Source organism: Pelecanus crispus, chromosome 4, assembly GCF_030463565.1.
Source record: "Pelecanus crispus isolate bPelCri1 chromosome 4, bPelCri1.pri, whole genome shotgun sequence".
NCBI lineage: Eukaryota > Metazoa > Chordata > Aves > Pelecaniformes > Pelecanidae > Pelecanus > Pelecanus crispus.
Genome location: NC_134646.1, coordinates 29,547,099 through 29,567,995, shown reverse-complemented (window position 1 = coordinate 29,567,995; position 20,897 = coordinate 29,547,099). Strand labels below are relative to the sequence as shown.

The 20,897-nt window shown below is 42.6% G+C and overlaps 1 protein-coding gene across 1 annotated transcript in view; it reads left to right on the top strand.

Annotated features, from left to right (window-relative positions):
• ARHGEF38 (Rho guanine nucleotide exchange factor 38) overlaps positions 1-20,897 on the top strand; it is a 36,254-nt gene that overhangs the window by 2,555 nt on the left and 12,802 nt on the right. Inside the window, exons 2-5 of the mRNA XM_009479911.2 lie at positions 7,624-7,814; positions 10,362-10,485; positions 14,850-14,997; positions 18,010-18,027. Of these exons, the coding sequence (XP_009478186.1) occupies positions 7,624-7,814; positions 10,362-10,485; positions 14,850-14,997; positions 18,010-18,027 (481 nt within the window). The remainder of the gene's footprint in view (positions 1-7,623; positions 7,815-10,361; positions 10,486-14,849; positions 14,998-18,009; positions 18,028-20,897) is intronic.

Genomic DNA, 20,897 nt, shown 5'->3' with positions numbered 1-20,897 from the left:
TGGTTTATATGGTTCCCTGAGTAGAAACCAGGCTGTTGCCCCTGCCAGCCATTTCCAGCAGCTCTGAAGTATATGCTCGAAGTGCAGCTCAGTGTGCTAGAAATACAGGTCCCCAAGTAAAAGCCTATAAACAAACAATCAAAAAAACAAAAAACAAGTGAGCAAGCAGTCAGGCATACAAACTCCTGAGAATTCAGTTTCTGCCCTTGGATTTCTCTTAAGTTTTGCTGTTTTATACAGAATCCAAAATGTTTTCTATAAAGAGTGAGAAAGGGAGCCTACCACCCAGATCTCCAGTGTAATCAAGGTGGTTTGCTCTGTAAATCTACAAACATGAGCACAATAGCGTTGTCAAAGGTGCAAACCTCTGCAAGTGTTTTACACTTTAAAATTAAGGATTCATTAAAAACACAAGAAAGCATTTTCATTGTTAATTATTATACTAGACACATCTATTCAATACCTTATCTGGTGTGAAAGGCCATGCAACACCTCCTGGCTTTACTCTTTTTAAAAAGGAAACAAGATGCAAAGTAACCATTATATTCTCAAAGAGCTTAGCAAGCATTAATGCATCTATTTCAACTCATCCTGTGAGATAACCAAATGCCTGCAGCCCCATTTTAGATAGGGGAAGAGGCGATTGCTATCAAATGTCAGGTTCCTGATACAACCATGCAGTCATCCAGAACTTGGGTTGTTGTTGCATTCTTGGATGAGTCCAGAAATACCTTGGTCAAGCCAAAATATATATATTTTTTTTTTCTTCCATAGTTCTCCATCAACTGGACAGAAGCACTGCTTTTCTAAAGAGGGAAGAATGGGGTTAAGGAAGATATATTCACTAGCATTTGTGGTGGATGCAGGGTCATTATAAGAGCTAAGACACAGCTCCTGTGATATTTCTATGCAGTGCTGTGCTCTACATTCACTAGAAAATCCTGCACGTATGTCCTTTCAAGAGGAATGAAGAACTTGCTACCTTCCTTAAGCAATGGCACAACATGGTATTTAGCAGCTCTGTTTTCAAATGTATTATCCGTAGCTGTTTAGCTGGTAGGAGCTGGTCTCTTTTCTACAGTGCAAATCCATCTGTAGCAGCTGTAAAAGTAACTATATTAGTATCTATGTATTGCATTAATGTTGGGCTCAGTCTTTGAATTAACCTAAAGCTACCGTACTGTGAGTACCCATGTATTTCAGCAAGAGGAGTTTGCTTGATGTAGTTATTGGCACATGAATGTTTGCAAGATCAGGGCAGATTAAGATACAATGTATCATGGGGATAGATGCTATCAACCACAAAGGGCAGACCATGAAAAGGAAATTAAAACATAATTCACTGTCTGTTAGGTTTTGGACAGATTGTTGGTTTTGTTAATAATCATATACTGAACTTGTGCTTGGTGTGAAAAATGAGCTATAGAAATGGTGGGTTCCCAGAAGGAATCGGAGATCACATTTGCAGTGTTCAGTGAGACAATATATGCTTTGAAAATACTCCTTGTCTTACAAATCTGCTACATATTAACTCCCTTATAACTTTAGCTGTGAGTGGGTCAACTGCACTGTTAAATGATTTGCAGGTGCTTCAATTTCAAATACATCAGTGACATACCTGTAATAGATACAGCAATTCAGATCACACAGCTACCACAATATATCGCCTCAGAGCTCATATCTGAACCCTGAATTTCACGTTTTGCCTGTGTCTGATGTAGTTAGGAGAAATAACCAACACCAGAAATGACACAGAAACCTGCAAAATTATACAAATTCCTGGAAAGCTGCTACCCCTTGGTGTACAGAAGCAGGGCACCTTCCTCCATCCCATCCTCCTCCCTGCCTGCACAGCGCACCGCTTCTTCCTGCGTGGGCTGCACATGCACCTGCTGCCAGGAGTAAAGATCCTCCGTGCCTCTCCCCAGTTCCTTATTTGCTTTGTGCTATACTTACTGATTAACTTTCTATGGACTACAATGCAGATAATATCCTATTTCACTGCAAAATGTATTGATCTTTGGAGCGGCTCGTTTGCTGAAGTACAGTAAGGAGTAGAAGTCCAGATTATTTCTTAAAGTGCAGGAGACGGCTTGATGAAAATACCCCCCTGTGCCCTGTGATGAGAAATTGCAATCTAACAAATACTTTTATTTTCTCCCGTGCGAATTTAAGCTCGGAGCATCTAATTCTGTTAACTTGCACTGCAATAAAGCTGGAGTTATTCTTTGAACTTGTTGCAGTGGCAGCCAGGCTGGGAAGCGAGCTGATCTTTTCAGAGCAGAATCCATTTTGTGCTGCTGTGTTTGCACAGCACTTAGCACAATCAAGTCCTTCCGTGTGGCTTAGGACTCTTAGGAGCTACTGCAGCATAACTAATAACAGCAGCTGGAGTAAGGGAGTGAAGACTAGGACCCAAGGAGGTTTACAGATCCTTCTCTGAGCATATTAGCAAACGTTTTATTAATTGGGATACTTTGCGTTGTGGGTCATGCAGCTCACAGTTCGTACAGCTAATCGGTGCCACATCTTGAGGCGCCTGTGTCCCAGGGGAAGCGGTTCAGATGCAGCCCTTCCTCGGTTTTTACTTTATTAATATATTAGCTCAATGCCACAGGAGTGGTATATTTATACCGGTATATGACACGCTGGAAAGGTTTATTTGTAAGTATCGGCACTAACAATAAGGGCATTCTGCTGTCACCTGATGATAAGCTTTCTTCCCTTCCACTGCGGTCACATGGGATCTCTCTGTAGTCCTGTCAGCACACATATAATTAAAGCGGTCTGCTGTCAAGGAATTGAAGAAAGAACTTGTGTGTTGAATGTAAATATTTTCTGTACCTTATGGAACAGAAAAATGATCAAAGATTGAATGACCTAATTGCAACGAAGTCTCTGATGCAGATTTTATGAGCGAACCTGTTGCCCAGGAAGACTGGCGCAAGGTCATCCTGGTCCTGCAGTGTTCTCCTCCTGTGTTCAGAAAAGGGGCTTTTTGCATGTGTAACTCGCAGCCCGTGTGCTACAAACCCGCTCCTGAACAATGCTGCTGTTATGTGCGTCTGTGAGTAAAAGCAAAAAAGGCGTTTTCCACAACCCTCTCCCAATCCTTTTGTATTTCAGTGCCCAACTTGGAGCTCAGCGGATCTAATTCACACCATGTTTGCACCATATTGGTGCACTGTAATAACTGTGGTGCAAAACTATAACACCCCCCCTATGAAGCGGTCCCTCACAAGGGGAGGGGGATCTGGAGTAAAACTCCTTGTGTGTTAGCTCATGTGATGCACTTCTCCCGCACGCAGTAGGACGCTCCATCCTTTCCCGCTGTTTGTCCCATTTCAGGTTCCCTCACTTCCAAGGATCCCAATGTCCCTGTGCTCTGCAGCCTTCCCGGCACCCACAGCGGAAGCAGGGGTGTAAGGGCCAGAGCATGGGCCACCGTGCGAGCGGAGATACGAGGGGGGAGAGGAAAGCTGCCACAGCAGCAGTATCTGAACTTGGCTGCCTGCGTTACATTCCCAAATCCAGCTGATAAAAGCCGGTGTACATTCCTGTGTGTAATTGCTAGGTTATCTGAGGGTACAGGCTATCTGAGGACTTGCTTTCATAGAGGAATAATTTTATCTGGGGTGGTGTGAGACTTGGGTTTCACATGTGAAAACACAGTAATGCTGTAATTTGTTTGTTATACCTTGATAACTTATGCCTTCGCTGCTCCCTTGTGTCAAGCAAAATCCCTGGATCTGCACAGCATGAGTGCAGAACTTGCGCTCCTTTTGGTGTCCTCCAAACACTGCCTAAGTAATGAAAAGGCCTGTTACTCACTCCATGCACCAGCGTCACTGTACTTGTTGCTGTATTCTGTGCCAGTACCTTCACTGCCAGATGGAAAGCATTAGATGGAGAGAAAACCTGGGTCCCGTCCCCAAGGACAAACATAATATCCAAGCTGAGCATCTTACCTGGGAGGAAGGATGGATAGAGCAGGCCTCTTGGAGCTTCTCACTCTATAGGTGGGAAAGCCAGGGAAATTTGCATGTGTAGATCTTGCAAACCTGCCCTGGCTGTTCCTCCAGTCGCTTGCTGTGGATCCCTCAATACCTCCCCTGGGCCGAGAAGAGAGCTGCCGCACTTGCACATTGCAGGCTCTGTTCCTTCGTGCTCTTGCTACATTGCTGGGTGTCTCCATCTGGGTGATATTTTTAGATTTCACACTTGCAAGAAACTGTTCTTCTAAGATGTGTGGCTGCTTTGTCCGTGTCATCACATGGTGAACCTCTTGTTTCTTGCAACTTAGAGACGTGTACTTCAATACACAGCTGGAAAACCAAAGTCATCACCTTCCTCTCCAAAGCAAAGTCCTCCAGAAAGGCGACTCCTGCAGACGACTGACACTGCAAAGCAACAATTGCAAACACTACCTTCTACTTCACATTTTTATGCCTACTAAAAGTACCAATTACTTTTTTGTGAACTGGTCGTAAGACGTAGCCATCTCATAAACCATTCAACAGACAGTTTTTTCTTTTTTCTAAACCTGGCACCTCCGAGGACAAATGAGCCATATTCTTACTGTAACAGTTAATCCACAGCAATGTCTCTTCCTGCTAATCCTCTCCCTCGAACTGTTCCGGGGCTGCTACATGTTACCAGGTAGAAACGAATCAGCTTGTATTTCAGATATGCACTTGCTGTTTGTGCATTCATTAAACTTTCATTTACTCCACAAGGATTTCAGCAAGCTACTAATGTTCTCAAACTGGTCAAAAGCAATCAGCTGAACATGAAATCACAGGTTTTGGCTGTAATCATCACTTCAGGATCTTGCTGTTGCATTCTATAGAGACAGACATGCCTGAAATGAAAAAGTGAACGTATTGAGTGAAAATGGAAAATTATATTACTTTTAACAAAAGGATACATTTATTAAAAAACATGTTCTCTATAAGGAAACAACATCTACCTGATATTTCTCACAGTTATTTCTTCCTGTTGAGAATAGTTTTTCTTTCCTGGCATTATTATCTATCATGCAATAAGGATAATAGATGAGTCCTGACATAATTCAAGAATCAAATTTGATCAGGGTGATCTAATGACATAAACTGAAAGAACAGCCTCTCGAGCGATTGCGGCTTCAAGCCTGAAGTGGGATACAGGGGCTTTATTTTGCTCATATAATGCCCTCCCCTGCCACCAGTATTAGAAAGTTCTGATTAGAAAGTTCTTTTGCACAGCATCTTGTGTTTACCTTCAAATTCCATCTGATATCATAACAGTGCTGCATCTGAGATGAAATGACACTTCTGAGATCTTCCAGGATGTCTGGTCCTCTCTGCAGTTTCTCAGGAGTTGCCTTGAACTCTCACGTACTGACACACATGCAAACATTTTCACACCAGATCTCAAGAAAAATGCTGATTTTGGTGCAGAACTGGAACGGAAATGGATTGTTCATGTGGTTCCTTATGAATTCATAAATGTGGTTACATACGGTAAGTTTTTAGAGAAAAAAGCATCTGCTATTTTAGCACGTAAACAGCAGGTCTAATTCTGCAACCCCAGCAGAAAATTGCTCAGAGGGAGCTGAGGAGTGACACTGGTACCGGTTTTGCTCTCCTCCTCACTACAATAAGGGCAGAGTCTGTTTCTTCCAGCACAGAGCACCTTTGGTGGATGAGCTCTGCAGCAGTGCGAGCTCCTGTGCAGTCTGTGCACTTGCGCCAGCATGGACTCACTAGGGCAAGGTTCAGCTTAAAATTCTTTCGATAGCCCAAGCCTTGCAGAGGGGAGACATCCTCATCATGTTTCCATTTTACTGTCTGTGTACAAACTTGAGGACAAAATGTTCATGCTTGTGTTATACACAGACCTCAAGGCTAAAACCTCAAAGGTAAAAAGTACATCTAAATACAAAAAAGTCTGAAAAACCAGCCCCCCTCCTGGGTTTGTTTGGGTTCCTTGTCCTCACTGTTTAAAACTATCAGTACAGAGGCAGAGGTGCAGTCCCAAAAGCAACTACTTAAAACAATAACTGTGGCCACATCAGTCTCTCTAGAAAACCTGATAGGAGAAGGATTAATAAAAAACCTGTCCTTTCTGAGTATCAGTGGTCAGCATAATTGTAGAAGGGGTTGGGGATGACGATAGATTGGATTTATAACATTTTACACCTCTCAGCGGAAGGCGGCTTAAAACCTTCTCTCCTGAAAGCTGCTTGGTTTTCCCACAAGTCCAGCTCCAGGTCATCTACAGCCTTGGCCGGTGTTGTACTGATGAGTTGCACGCTGTTGGACGCTCTCTTCAGCACTCATGACCTCGCCCTTGACAATCAATTCAAACAACTGCAATAGATTCAGTATTGGCTATCAGCGAGCAAAGCAACAGATACTGCTTGCTATTGCCTCATTATACAGTACGCTCCCTACTAGAAGTTGACACGAAGGCGTAGCAGTCTGATCCTCGGCAGAGATTCCCGTCCTTTGCCGCTGAGCAATAAAAGCTGGTGCTGTCAAAGCACGACCTGGGTAATGCAGAGATGAGTAAGGTAATGATATGTCCATCTTTGTTGGTGCTCTGCACCATCTTGTGGCTAGCAGAAAAACACCAGAATAGCCTCTGAAATCTTTCACCTTTTGTGTGTGTGTGTGTGTTTTTCCTAATGAAAAATACAGATTTTCAGTGTACACAGATAAAATTCTGTGCCCTTTGTACAGATGACATGGATGTCTGCAGGCTGGCTTACAAACCAGCAAAAGGAAAGACCATCATTACAGATAAATAGGTTTTGTGCAGGTCCTGCGGCATACATAAATTACCTGTCTGTAGAAGACTCGCTTGCATTTCCATGTATTTGGAACAAATCATATATTCTAGGTCTTAAGTATGGAAAAACAGTTAAGAATGTCCTGATCCCAATGATCTCTGTTGTTCCAAGAAATGTATGTTATTGATCATTAAAGGTTTTCCCATATTCTCCTGTAATTCCTTTGCGTCTTTGAAAGAAATCTTTTCAAACAGAGTTGGAGGTTTCATTGTCATTGTCAGTAACATTGTCTTCATTTGAAAGTTTGTCTTCTAGTACCTACAGCCCTCAGCCTCCCATGAATAGACTCAACATTACATTGTACAGAGCGAAGGTTATTCCGGTGAAGCTTATTTATGGTAAACACAGCCTTTTTCTTCCACAGGAACATACTTCCTCCCATCCTCCAAATCATAATAGATGTCAGACCGACACTGTATTTTCAAAGCAGTAGAAGGGCATCAGCTATCCTTGAATTTCAGTGTGACAAGGATCAGACTCTCCTGTGCTCCCTGGAAAATTTCTGCCCACATACATAAACATCGAAGCAGGAGGAGCCTGTGATGGGTTATCCCCTTGCTGCCAAACGGATGGTTTCCTTCGCCAAACCCCTGTCCACTTTTAGAGGAGGGAAATGGAACGACACTCGGGCTGACCTGCGATTGCCATTTCTTATGCTTCCTTTCCTGCTCCCCGTGGCAATTTGGGGGTTTCTAACAGGCACCGGTTACGTTCCCCCACAGTTGTGCAGGGCAAGCTGGGCCGGCACGCAGCATTACGATGCTCCTCATAAATCTCCCTCTTTTAAACAGAAAAAATGGCCCCACAGGTGGGGTCCTCATCCCGTGCCCCTTTGCCACAGGAGGATGAAGAACAAGTTAGCAGACGCATGATGGCCAAGAGGGTGAAAATCATCGCAGAACTCATGCAGACGGAGAAAGACTATATCAGCGACCTGGATCTCTGCATCAAGGAAGTGATTCAGCCCCTGAGAAACAAGCAGGTGAGTGCTGGGGGGCGGAGGATGGGGTGGTGACGTCAAGGTCTCAACTCACCCATGTTCTGCTTGCAGATAATCTTAATGCAGGCACAAGTGTCAGCACAAGACTGACGCGGTGCCGGGAGCCGGTCTGGAGCTAGCTTTCCGGAAAGGGACATGCCAGGGCTCTAGTGAGGAGAGCAGGAAGTCAGATATGCTCCTGACACTTGCGCTGCGCTTGCATAAAGCCTGCATCAAGCAAGGTACCTGCCCAGAGGGCAGCTTGGGTGCTATATCCCTGCCCCTGGGCTGCAATAGCAGCTTCCACCTCTCCATGCTGCTCTGTAATTATAACCTCTGGTACCTGCCGTGGCAGACCGTTACTGGTGCCTCCAAAAACAGTGAAAAACAACAAAAACAAGTCTTTTGTGTGATAACAACCTGGAATGGCATGAACCTCCCCATCAAGGTTAAATTCAATCATAAAGATAACTTTATCCATCCTTTCACAGAGCTGTGGTGGAGAAATACTATGCCTGACAGCCCAGCGAGCACTTCAGAAATTTGCATTCTACACAGAAAAGATACATTTAAGAAGGAAAGCTCATAAACTATCTTCCAGGCAAAAGATCTTATTAGGCCAATGATACTCATTTTCTTTTTCAGCTGAGACTTCAAAGAGCACCTCTTCTCAACAGTCTTTCAATTTGGAGAAGAATTGTGTAGCTGAAAGCTAGGAATAGAAGAGGTTGTCCAGAGAAAGATTTGTATTTGTGGGGCCTGCAACATATCGTTCAAAGAGGCTGCACAAATGGTATCTGCTGCTAATGCCGAATAAAAATAATTTTAAACAGACCTTAAGCCAAGTATTCTGTATGCAGGGTTTCTTATGAAATTCATGCAGGGGCCAAAGTGTCTTTAGATGACATTGGCACTGCCTCTTTGGGAAATGCTGTGGCCAGCTGAAGCCTGTGCTGTTTAAGCTCCTGCAGGACCTTTTTTCTTTCTTAAAACTCTGTTGGAGTTTGTTCTAACCCATTTTCAGAAGAGCTGGCATCTGCTGGCATAACTTTAAGGTGCTCTTGACTTCCTTCTCCTCACTCATTCATCCGCTTAGAAGTAATCTCCACTTGACTCCCTCCCTAGCCTGGCCAGCACCGAGCAAGAATATTCCCTGGCTGAACTCGATGAGATTTTGACAAGCGTGCTGTGTTCCTTTGCTCTTTTCCAGCCAACTGAAAACATATGTTTCGATTCTGTCCTTTGTCACTGTATTAACATGTGTAAGTGTCCACGCACAGCATAGTTCCAAATACTATGTAGGCATTGTGCTGGAGCAGAGGCCAGAAGTCCTGTGCTAGATGTGTACAGGAAAAGTAATTTAGAGGTTATAACTGTCTTAATTTAATAACCTCTGCATTTTTGAAAGGCTTTCAAGAATGTTATATGGTTTTAAGGCTAGTCCTTAGATAAACTACTGTGTTGAAAGTTTGTAATGTGTTTAGAGAAGGATATAATTTAGAAAATTGACCTAGCAATGAATCTGTTTCATATTTCCAAATGGATAAAACATGTTTTAGCCCCTATAATACTTTCAAGAAATTAACTGCATTAGTACTGAAAGTATATTTTTGATTCTGTTACAATAGTGTGCAATTTGATCCTCCTGGCATCTGGTAAGCTGCTATGTAACTCAGCAATTCTATTTCTAATGGAGAGATACGTTCAGAGGGAATCCATATGGATGTTGAAATCGGTCTTGCCTTTGTTCTCAGTATTAGCACATTACCACTGGCTATCTCCAATTGTCCCCAAATATTAACTATTGCCCTGCTGTGCAGGGAAATAAGTAACTACTGCATGAAAAGTATGTGTCCTGGAAATTTTTTACTTGCTCTAAAATGAGTAGGGACATGGAATCAAATTTTTTATTGGTGTATATTGATGCAGTTCACTGAAGTCGATGATGTGCGCCCAGGCTCCATAGGAAGGTCTTTAGGTTCTATTAATACCCAGAATTGTAAATGTATTCATTATAGTGGAAATTATCTGATCTTGATGGTATTTTTGGATTTATAGGACAACTAACTTAAAATGGTACCACCACCTGGAACCCTTTGTACCTGATAGCTGGCACCAAAGCACCAAGGTCTCCGTTTACGTAGCGGCCTCTGTTAGCAACTGGTAATCAGGGAATCAAACCCACTGTCAACTATTCTTTTTCTCAGTGGGAAAGTAAACAAACATTTTAAAGCCAGCTAAGGATCTTGTATTTATTCAGATGATAATATTTATTTCCTTCCTAGGTAAACATTTTCAGGTTAGGAATAGTTCAAAATAAGGTTAAAAGCACTTGATAACATGCCCTTTGTTAACTGCGTCAACCATATTATACTAATCTGAAAACTGTATGTGTCCTTGAAATCACAAGGAGGATGTTTATATGAGGTTTTGCAGAAGTAGTGCTTCCTGGAGTGTTGAACACTCAGGGCATAGCAAGAGAAGGTCTGTAATACAAAATGTCCTTCTTTATCCTTCGTCAGTAGCCGCTTAATATTTGTATTCCATTAGATTGCTCGCTTTGACGTGGATGGCTTGTTTAGCAACATTGAATCGGTCCATCAAGTATCAGCCAAACTGCTGTCATTGTTGGAAGAAGCCACGACAGATGTGGAACCACCCATGCAAATAATCGGTATGTTTACCGTCCTCTTGAGTTCTACGAAGCTACGTGAAAGAATAAACATAAAACTCTCCTGTCCTCTACCCTCATCAGACTTAACTAGTACCACTCCCAGAGGCTAATGTGCTACAAGCTGTCCATAATGACCCAGGAAAAATGACATGTGAAACCTGTCCAGTTGCTCTACTGTACTCATATGATCATGATGCTCTTTTTCCATCCATCTGGATGTTGAGGAGGAAGGAAGGAAGGAAAGAGAGAGTGAGTTTAGCATCAGTAAAAACTGCAGCACCGAGTTATGCCACATACTGACAATATCCTTTTCATCTAGTTTCACATTGCCTACCTAACTCTGCTCGTGCTTACACCAACTCTTACATTGCATACTCATAATTGTACCATTCAAAAAAAGCATTAAAAATAATTGGAATAATAAACATGTCACAACCTCATCCTGAATATTGTAAACATATATCTACTGGCAATACAATTCATACAAGAGGTGGCTAAGGCTTAACAGGGACACAGTCAGCAAAGGCAAAAAAGCAGGAATGTCTGTAGGCATCATGGGTGTTTTCAGCAAATGGATTGCCCCTGGATATGTCACAACAGTCACACGTTCTGCAGGTCAGGGCATGAACATTAAGACTGTGATCTATTCGCTTGACATTCTGGCACAGCTGGAGAGATTTAAGAAGTTACCACTCATCAGGTCTCCCATAACTCCTTCTTCAGTGCACAGGCACTAGGTGATCCACCTTAAGGGATCAGGTGAGAATTGTTAATTTGCTTCAGTGCAAAGTCAGCCAGTTTAGTTTAAAAAACTTCCAGCCATGATTCAGAGGTCAGAGAGGTTCTTTCTTCCCTAAACTGACCACATACCACAGGTAACATTGTTATAGAAAGGACACCTCTTCTCGCAAATAATGGGGTAAAAAATTATCGGTTTCTGTTTGACTAAGAAACATGACATTAAAGCATATGAGGCTTGGGAAAAGTATTAATCCTAGCACGTCTCAATCTGGTTTGCCAAGGCAACAGCTTAATGTAGTTTGATGCGACTGTGTTGTTTGGCGGTATTTCAATACAAGTGCGTCATGATGAGTCATACCTTTAATAAGCAATGTTCTATTCTAGCAGGAAGTGCCTTTCTCACAGCCAAGAGAATCATCCTTTTAGTTCCCTGCCACATCCAGAAGTAAAGACAAACAATTTCATCTACCTATTAGGTGTATTTCTCCAGTATCAGACAAAGAACCATGAAAATGTATGGGATTGTGGATCACAAAGTTGACTAAATTATGGCAGGGAAAAAGATGGCGGGTGAGGGGTGAGGTGTTCTTCCAAAGGCTGAGACAAAAGCAGGGAGTAATTGCATCACTATAAGCAATAAGTTAGTAAGTTTGTCATCCTCTAAAAGTACAGGAAGGTGATAATTTTGTCTTCAAGGATCTTCATAATCAGTGTAAAAGTTGTTAAAGCCAGTCTATAGAAAAAGCAGGCTGAGAATCTGTTTAACACATTGATCATATTCTATCATATTTATGGTATTTAAACATCTTGTATTGAAACATCTTTCTTTGGAAGGCAACCCAGTCATGGTGAGGTTGTTGAGAACTGCTAATTCACTGGTTTGAAACCAAAACAATGCGGTTGCTCATACTCGTGTCTTATTTTAGTCTATGTTCTCCACACCTTATGCTATGTCCACATTGACGAGTAGTAATGTCCAATAGGAGCAGACTTGTAGAGTGAAACAGTTGGTGCTAAGGACCTGGTAGCGATACTACACATCGAGAGGTCTTACTTCAGATGGGTTGTAGCCTGTTCCTGTAGACTGAGAGATGCCCTTTATGGTTGGACTGCAAAAGATGTGCCCTCAGAGTCCATCTTCTGATGATTACCATCCTCAAAGTGATCCCATTTGTGTGTCTGTGACTGCTCCACCACACAGCCAAAGGCATGGGAGGTGTGGACTGCTGAGAGATTGGCTTCAAAAGCCCTCTCCTAATCTGAGCTAGAATGCTAATGTAGATGGACCTTTTGTGATGTTTGGTCTTCTGATGCTAAATGTCACTGAGGTTAAATACCCTTTCTAGTTCTCTCCTGTATTTTTTCTGCTCTCTGTTCTGGATACTGTATACAGAGGAATATGAAGACTTAGTAACCTTACCCTGGTTTTAGCTATTAGACCCCTTCTTCCTCCCTCTCCCATTGCTGTCCACACAGGAAGCACCACTGAAAGCCACAGGGAGAAACCGTTTCTGGCGCTCAAGCCTTCCTCCTAGGATATTCTCTTTGAGACTGATGACCACCACACTTAAGAAGAGGCATCAGGCAGATTTGGATCTGTCAGAGTGCGCAAAAGACTCGATATTTTTAAACCTGTGCCCAAATACAATGTGGTTTTGCCCCATAAAGCAAGCTCCCACAGTGATATGCCCAAAGCTCATCTGATTCGGTCCATATGGCTCAGAACCAAGAAGGGCTTTAGGCTTAAGAAATCTGTCTGCTTTTAAAAGGCCCTATCCGTGAAATCAGCACATAATTTTTCTCATCATTGAGCATCAACCAAAGTATCTGTCATTGTGGCATAATACATCAGTGAATGGATCTTGCTCATCTCTCCCATTCTGGAGAAGAGAATGATAATTTCCAGCCTCTAGTATATGCTGCAATAAGCTGTAAGTCTATAGCTTGCATTTTTGCTACTGAAAACATAACCTCACTTGAGGGCTTAGCACAGTACAGGCCATGCTAAGCACTTGGAGCTCTGCTTAAACTTAGTGAAAACTGTGAGAGCTCAGCATCTCCGAGAATCAGGCGCCAAGGGAGCAGGATCAAGAGAAAGCTTATTAAGGTTTCCCCTTACACTGCTGGCTAATAAAGGCCTGTTTAAAGAGTTCACGGGAAAGTCAGGATACAATGTGCGCTGGTAGCCATCAGCATCAGCATTAAGCACAAGACAGAGAAGACAGACAGCTAAAGAGCATTTAACTATAGGATGCTGGTGCTTTTCTGACTGTGGTCTTATAGTAACTAAAATGAATTTGTGTGGTCTTAGCTCTGTCATTGTTGTTCCCTTATTCGCACCTTGAAACCAACACGCATCAGACAGCCCAGTTAACCTTCGCTGCTAGGGGAAAAAATCCAGAGCTGTGTTACTGTGGTAACTGAATCATTTTTCACTTTAAGACGGAGCAGTTCAATGCAATGTATTATGAAACAGCCCACTCCGGTCAGGATGAAACATGCAGGATGCCTGACAGCTTGGTGCTCACTCTGTGAATGAATAGAGAGCTCCCAATTAATGTGGTGTTCGGCTTTTAGCTTTAATAATCATTGCTGTAACTCAACAGAAATGTTTATAAAACATCAGACTGGTTGCCACATAGATGCAATTTTCAGTAAATGCCCGAGACAGGAGTTTTCACCATTGCTGTTGTTTATTATATGCATTTCCAAGGATGCTGATCAGGGCGCTGCTATGTAAGGGTGTAAGAACCGAGTGAGTATCTCAGCAGAAGAGAGGAAGCATGCCTTCTCCACTCAGATAATATTTCTTACATACACAGAAACAAACACAGGAGTTTTGGGCTGAGAGAATTAGGCATGAGAATTAAATGGGAAATGGGTGCAGGACTACTTTAGTGCCTCTAAAATTCCCAACTGTTCTTTTGGGGGAAATGGTGGTGTAGAGGACTGGAAATGGAAATGTTTTCCCCTTTCAGTTGTATATAAACCTAAATACTATATAAAAATGGCTCTAATCCATGGTGGTTTTATTTAATTAGAGGAGGTGTGGAGGTTGTTCCTCTGTCATGAAGAAAAATCTCTATTCTAGGCCATAACAATTGCCATTTCAGGATTTTGCAAAACAGATTAAAGTGAAATGGCTAATGGGAGATGGAGTCATTATTCCTGTTATAACCCATTTAAGTTCATATTCACTTGAAAAAAAAAAAGTCAAAATGAAAATTAACAGGCTTACATTCATCCCTCCTGCCAGCCCATGACACAAAAATGGTCTCCCCTTCACAGTTGAGCTCTTCTGTGTGGTTTCCACTGAAGGGGTGTTAAGCTGGGGCAGAGAATTAGGGGGTTATGTATGAAGAGGCGCAGGGTGTAGAGATTTCATGCCTTTTCCTGAGGGAATTTTTGTGCATTAACACTGATATAATGGTGCCTGGCTATGACAAAGATGAGCAGCTGAGAAATACATGTAATAAATAATGCACATAAACATGCAAGATCGTTTCTAAGGGAAGTAAAGTGGAAGCCAGCCTTTTTAGCTCACGGCTAATGTGGTGGAATAATAAAACTCCTTCTGAGATGCTGTTGTCTGGCTTGACATGCTTTGTTTTTCTCCTTAACAGGGGAAGTGTTCTTGCAGATTAAAGGCCCACTAGAAGACACATATAAAATCTACTGCTATCGCCACGATGATGCACACACCATGCTGGAATCCTATGAAAAGGATGAAGAACTGAAGCAGCATTTAAGACACTGTGTACAGTCCTTAAAGTAAGATCTTTTCAAATGATGATTTCCGTCCATAGTCAGTTGCCTGGCAGGGAACATTTTAAATGGATGTAGATGAAAGGTCCCCTGTAAATCCGGAGTTTTATGAGGCTTGCTGGGAGCTCTGGCTTATGCTGCTTTCATGAAAAGATGACAAGCCAGGGGCCATGATTAGATTTCTTTCTCTCCAAGATGGCCAAAAATAGCGCAAGAAAGGTTGCTCTTCCCTTAGCTTCAGTGCCCCATACTGGCAAAAAAAATGCTGCATCATGTCATGGGCTATTGGGAATACCTTGCCCAGCTCCTACGAAACATGCTGCCCCTGTCTTCAGCAATTTTATTGCTTGAATTAAAATAGCTGGTAATGCTGCTATTCACATGCACTGGTGTTTCTGGGCCCCTGTTGCAAGGCCCCAGGGATCTGGAGTGGCTGTGTGGTGCTGGACCCCTCATGATGGGTGTATTTGAGAGAGATCAGCATTGGAGCAAGCTGCCACATCCCACCAGTGGAAGGTGCTTTGTGCCATCACCTCCAGTGTCAGCCCCTCGGGGAAAAGCGTTGAGAACAGGGGATGCTGCAGAATAACAGATCCATATTTCCTCTAGCACAGTTTCCTCCTGCACCCAGTTGCAGTAACCAGTTACCGACTCCATGGAGAGTGCTTCTCTTCCCACTCATAAATCCCCTTGCCCCCTCACTTTCCCAAAAGCGCTGCACGGAGCTGTCGGGAGGGAACGCGCCACGGTCTTTCAGATCAGAGGTCTAGCTCCAGCTCCAGGAAAGACCCACGCTGCATGCTTGTAGGAGAGATGTAAAGCTATCACAAATAATGGAGTGTACATCAGCAACAGATATTTCAACCACACCCCAGTTAGTGATCAGTCTGCAGAGATGTGGTAGGACTTAGGAGATGGGAAGTATGTCCAAGTGAAATCTGGAAAGAGTGGTGGAAGAAAATATTAACAACATCAAAAGAGAAATGTTCACTTTGAAGACAGGCTATGTTGGAAATAAGGCTTATTTTGTGCAACGTGTCCAGTTATTAAATACATAACAAAGTATATGTGCAGGGCACTGAGGCTTTAGCTACCCTGGAAGTGGAAAGAAATAGATTTTCATATAAACTCAGGTTTTCAGGCTAACGGATGGCCAGGTATCCCTCCTAAGGGGGTGTTTTAGTTGCTGATGCCTACAATATTCTTTTCTGGCTAATCAAGAGAAGCTGCTACTGTCATTCACTCATACCTGCTGCTGAGGCAAGGGGACATGGAAGGAAATAAAGATAAAAGATAGTATCCACGTATGTGCTAGGGTGGATGCTGCCACTTGAATTCCAGAGCCAGCAAGAGGAGCTCCTGTTCCAACATCACAGCTGGGATTTGTGAAGGGAAAGGGTATTTTGTGCTGAGCCACTGTAGCTTTTGCTACAGGAAGTGACAAAGCCTTCCCCACAATGAAGCCTTGTTTTGTCTTGTTCTTTCCTGATGAGCCTTTAAACAGGAACCAATGAAAAAGGCACTGGTGCACGTATACTATGTTGGGTTTTTTCCCAGTGCCTAAAGATTGCAGCCAATTCAAATATTAAGACCTGAAAGTGCACACTCAAATGCAGAGCTGTGGTCACCTAAACCTGTTACTACTGATTGGAGAATACTTGGCCTAGGAAGAAAATTATGCAGCATTTTTACCAAATAAGTTATAGGCTGTTTTCCATTGTGAGACATAATAAATGCGGGGGCTGGTCACAACTATTCTTGAAAAATGTTTACTTCTTAGGTAATTATTTTTTTCCTTGGAAAGAATATTGTTCATTTTTTTAAAAAATTAAAATGGGCTAACATTACTAGGGGCTTCTGTTCAGAGTAGTATCTGCCATGTGAAAAACCATTTCTATATCAGGAGCAATTTGAGAGTGGCACTCTGCACATCTGTACAGACAAATCAGATTTAATTAGCCATGCTGAGATTTCTATTCCTCCTGTTGACTGAAAAGGAGAAATTCCATCCCAAAATGTAGGTGTCTGCCTTGGAGACATGTGCAAATCCAAATTCTGTAGAGTCCCGTGTTTCAGCAGCAATTATGTAAACTGGGGATGTTGTTTTCTAGCTTAGCCAAAGAAATGCAGCTGGTAAAAATGAAAGGATGCTGGCAACTACCTGCTCTGCTTTCAGCCTGAAGTAGCTCGGTCAACTATCACAGGGGCAGAGGGACATCATAAGCACGCAAAGTGCTGACAGTGCAGAAGCAATGAAAGCACCAGCTTCCAGATGCTCAGTTAGGCACTGGTGGGCAAGAAGATAAGAGTACAGGCAGTCAAAAAGCAGTGGCTGATGATGGGATGTCAGGAAAGCCTAACGCAGAGATGGAGCGACATTTTGGTTCCCTTGCATTTGAGTGAATTCATACCATGAGGAAAATACTCTATGCACATGTTTCCATGTTTTCAAACTGCAATTGTGCATCCCTGCTGCTTTCAGTATAGGAATCAACACCGTCCTACTCTGAAGAGGTTTCACTTGATGTGTAACCTACAAAAAACTTAACAGCTTCATTGATTCTATATCCTAAAAGGCTGAAATGTATTCTTTCTCATTTAGAAATACATTTCTATTTAACGAGAGTAGACAGGAACATATGTAAAGTGTAAGAATGACATGTTTAATTCTACCTTTTGTATTAAGGACTTGATGTTACTTACCGTTGTTAGCACAGTGACCCAAACTTCCTTCTCTAACAGTGTTAGGACAAGACTGGGTCTTAGAGCCAAAGCCAGGTTTCTGACAATCCTTTCTCATTTGGGAGTGTCCTTTCAAAAAGATATAGGGCCAGATTCACTGGTACCCTCCGGCTGCTTGGCGCAGTTCTGCTGACACATAGCAGCCATAAACGTAAGTTAACCGGCCAGTTACGGCTGCTCTGTGTCACTGAAGTGTATCGGCGAATCTGGCCCCTGATCTGTATAAATCCTTTTAGGAGGAATCTAATATATGTTTTGTTTTCTTCTCTTTTGCAGAAAGATATATGAGGAAGAGTAAGTACTATGCCTTTCTTGCATGTCAAATAATCTTTAAAATATCTTTAATTTATCTCCAGTATGCTTAAAACTGTACATGTGGAAATTTTAAGAACACAAGACTTCTGTGTCAGAATAACCCATAGATTTTTTCAGGACATATGTGATAAAGGCTCTCACTTTCCCTAAGCCTGTCTAGTTTTCTAATTACCACTGCACTAGCTTTGCTTTGCAGTATCTTTCAAAACTTGTGGTTTATGGAGCTACTTAATTTGGTTGCCAATTCATTCAGAGCCCTTTATTATCACCTTGCTGTCTTGTAAGTGTGCTTAGAGAGCTCTGAGGTCTGCAAGAGTGGTTTGTCAACAACATATGTCAGTCTGAAATCCAGACACTCTGAAATCATTTTGCATAGGCCTCTGTAGACCTGCTACAATACATGTTAGGTTCATAGGTAAAGCTATTTCTAAGGTGACGACCCCTTCGGTAGCCCTATATGAGAAGTCCACCTTAGGATCTTCCTTCTGACAGTGGCTGGAAGAAGATCAGAAAAGAACAAGCTCATTGCAACACTTTGCCAGAATACTCAGCCAGACAGCGATAATTTGTGGTTAACGGGCTTCTGTGTCAGATGTGACGTTTTTGAAAAACTGTAAGGGGGAGTTTGTCACAGCTGCAGTTTCTGGACATCCAGCAGGGTGGGATCATTGAAATGCAGCATCTCCTGAAGTTACCTGCAGGGAGAGGTCAGAGGAGAGGTTAGCTGAACTGAAGAAAATTATTACAACACCAGAGAGAAATGTAAGAGAGAAAAGAGGAGCAAGTGTGCTCTATATTGGTAGGACAGGAACACCTGTAAAGTCAGAGAATTTATTAATCAGTCAGTCAACTGCATGTCATAAATAAGATCAGTGTAAAATACACTTTGAAGGATTTACATGTTGAAATTCTACCGTTGGGGTTTTCAAGCTTCAGTCTGTGATAGGAAATAGTTTTTCTGCATTTTGTTTTGATAAGGGACATTCTTGTATACTCCAGTCTCCCAAGGAGCAGGGCTCCGAGAGGAACAAAATATCTGAAGTCACAATAAGATCATGTGAGACAGCAACGCATACAGAAATAGCGCAGGACTGGCTGCTCTGCCTTGCGTGACTCTATCAGGAATGAATGCCTGGTTTTCTCCTTCAAAGAGTCTCCAGTGGAGTGTAGGATACAACTCATTTTCTGAGTTTAAACTGGCTCTTACAAAGCTGCGCGGAGTGCAATGAGCCAGGTTTAGCTGCGGAGCCCTCCCTGAGCTTGGCTACCTCGCAGGGTGTGGTAGCGTTTGCCATCCCCGCTGACCCTCAGGGCACTGAGAAATGCCATCACCTGCAACGCAGCTTAGAGGTTGCAGAGTCTCAGCAGCCCTTGGGCAGGACCGCACCCAAAAATCTGGTTAACGTTGAACTGGAAAATACAGTGTAACTCACCCCAAACAGTCTGTGATGTTGCTGCTCCCAGATTGCTTTTCATTCAAGCATGATCAAGAAAACAATTACATAAATACCAGACAGTGCTGCCCTTTGCTAGCAGCTCGATAGGTTAAATTCTGCTTGGCTTAACAACTGTGCAGCCTCGGTGAATTCCTTGGGTTTGCATGAGAGTCTTACGGCACAGTGAATGATGTGCCCTGCATGTCTGGTACTAAAATGAACTCATGCACAGTAAACCGTGAAGCCTGAGACTTTAAGTCGTGCTGCAGCCCATGATGCACGCACATCGTTTCAAAACTGCCACGCTGAATATGACACCAGCCTCAGCCCTGTTGTACCATACTGGCTATCGTGTTTGCCACTGGACCTAGTTGCTGGGTAATGAGAGCAAATGAAACTAAATCCTGAATCACCTGTCTTTGCATAGCTCACCCCCATCTGTTTTTTAAACAGGTGGGAATCTTCCTGCATTTGTGACTTTGTTTTGTTGGGAGGAGGGAGGAAGGGTATGCTGTGAAGCTCACTGCAGTTAAGCCAGCTGCATTTACTGCAGAGCTATGGTAATAATTTGTGATGAGATTAGTACAGCTACATATGACCTAGAATACTTGCTAAATTCACAATAACATGGGGGGAAGGCTGAAGTAGCATCACAAATGAATTATCAACTTAATTTTCTGCACAATGGATGTCACAAGCTGTTTTGGTCGCGTGGCAAGGCCATGTCCTGCCCAGCAGCTGGGTGTGTCCTAACGGGGCGCATTGCAAACGGGACTCGTCCAGGGAGAGTGGCTATCATCAGCTAATCTTGCTGGGGAGAATTAGATGAGTTGAACTTTGTGGCATTTAGTGCCCCAGGGAGTCATTATCTTATAACAAACCTACTATCTCTCAAACCATATTGCAAGACTGTGTCATGCAGATATGCGAACAGAGGGCTGTTTATCACTTGGGCAGCTGTCCAAAGTGCAACTATATAAAGAGAAGACACTTGAAGATTTTTCCATTCATGAGGCAGCTTTTATAGATTTGCATTCATGGGGCTTTTCAGAGAAAACAATAACAATTTAAGATTTTTTTTTTTTCATTATTGCTGCCAGAAGCTGAAAGAAGGGAAAACAGCTCTCTATATTTAATGTAGGATACGGGGGAAATGAGGGGGATTGAAATGATGAGGTTTGGGGACATCAAGAAGCCTTAAAAGGCATCTACCGTTAATTTTTTTTCATGCAGAACTTTTTTACAGATAATGCCTGTGCGAGAGAGATGGTTTAAATATGCAGATGTCTCTTCTCAAAGGCATTCAAATTGTTAGTTAATTAGTCAGCAGTAAGGATTGGCTCTTGTACTTTTTACACATATAAAAGTGGGAATGAAAGCTTTTTTTTTTTCTCTTTTACTCTTCCTGCTGCA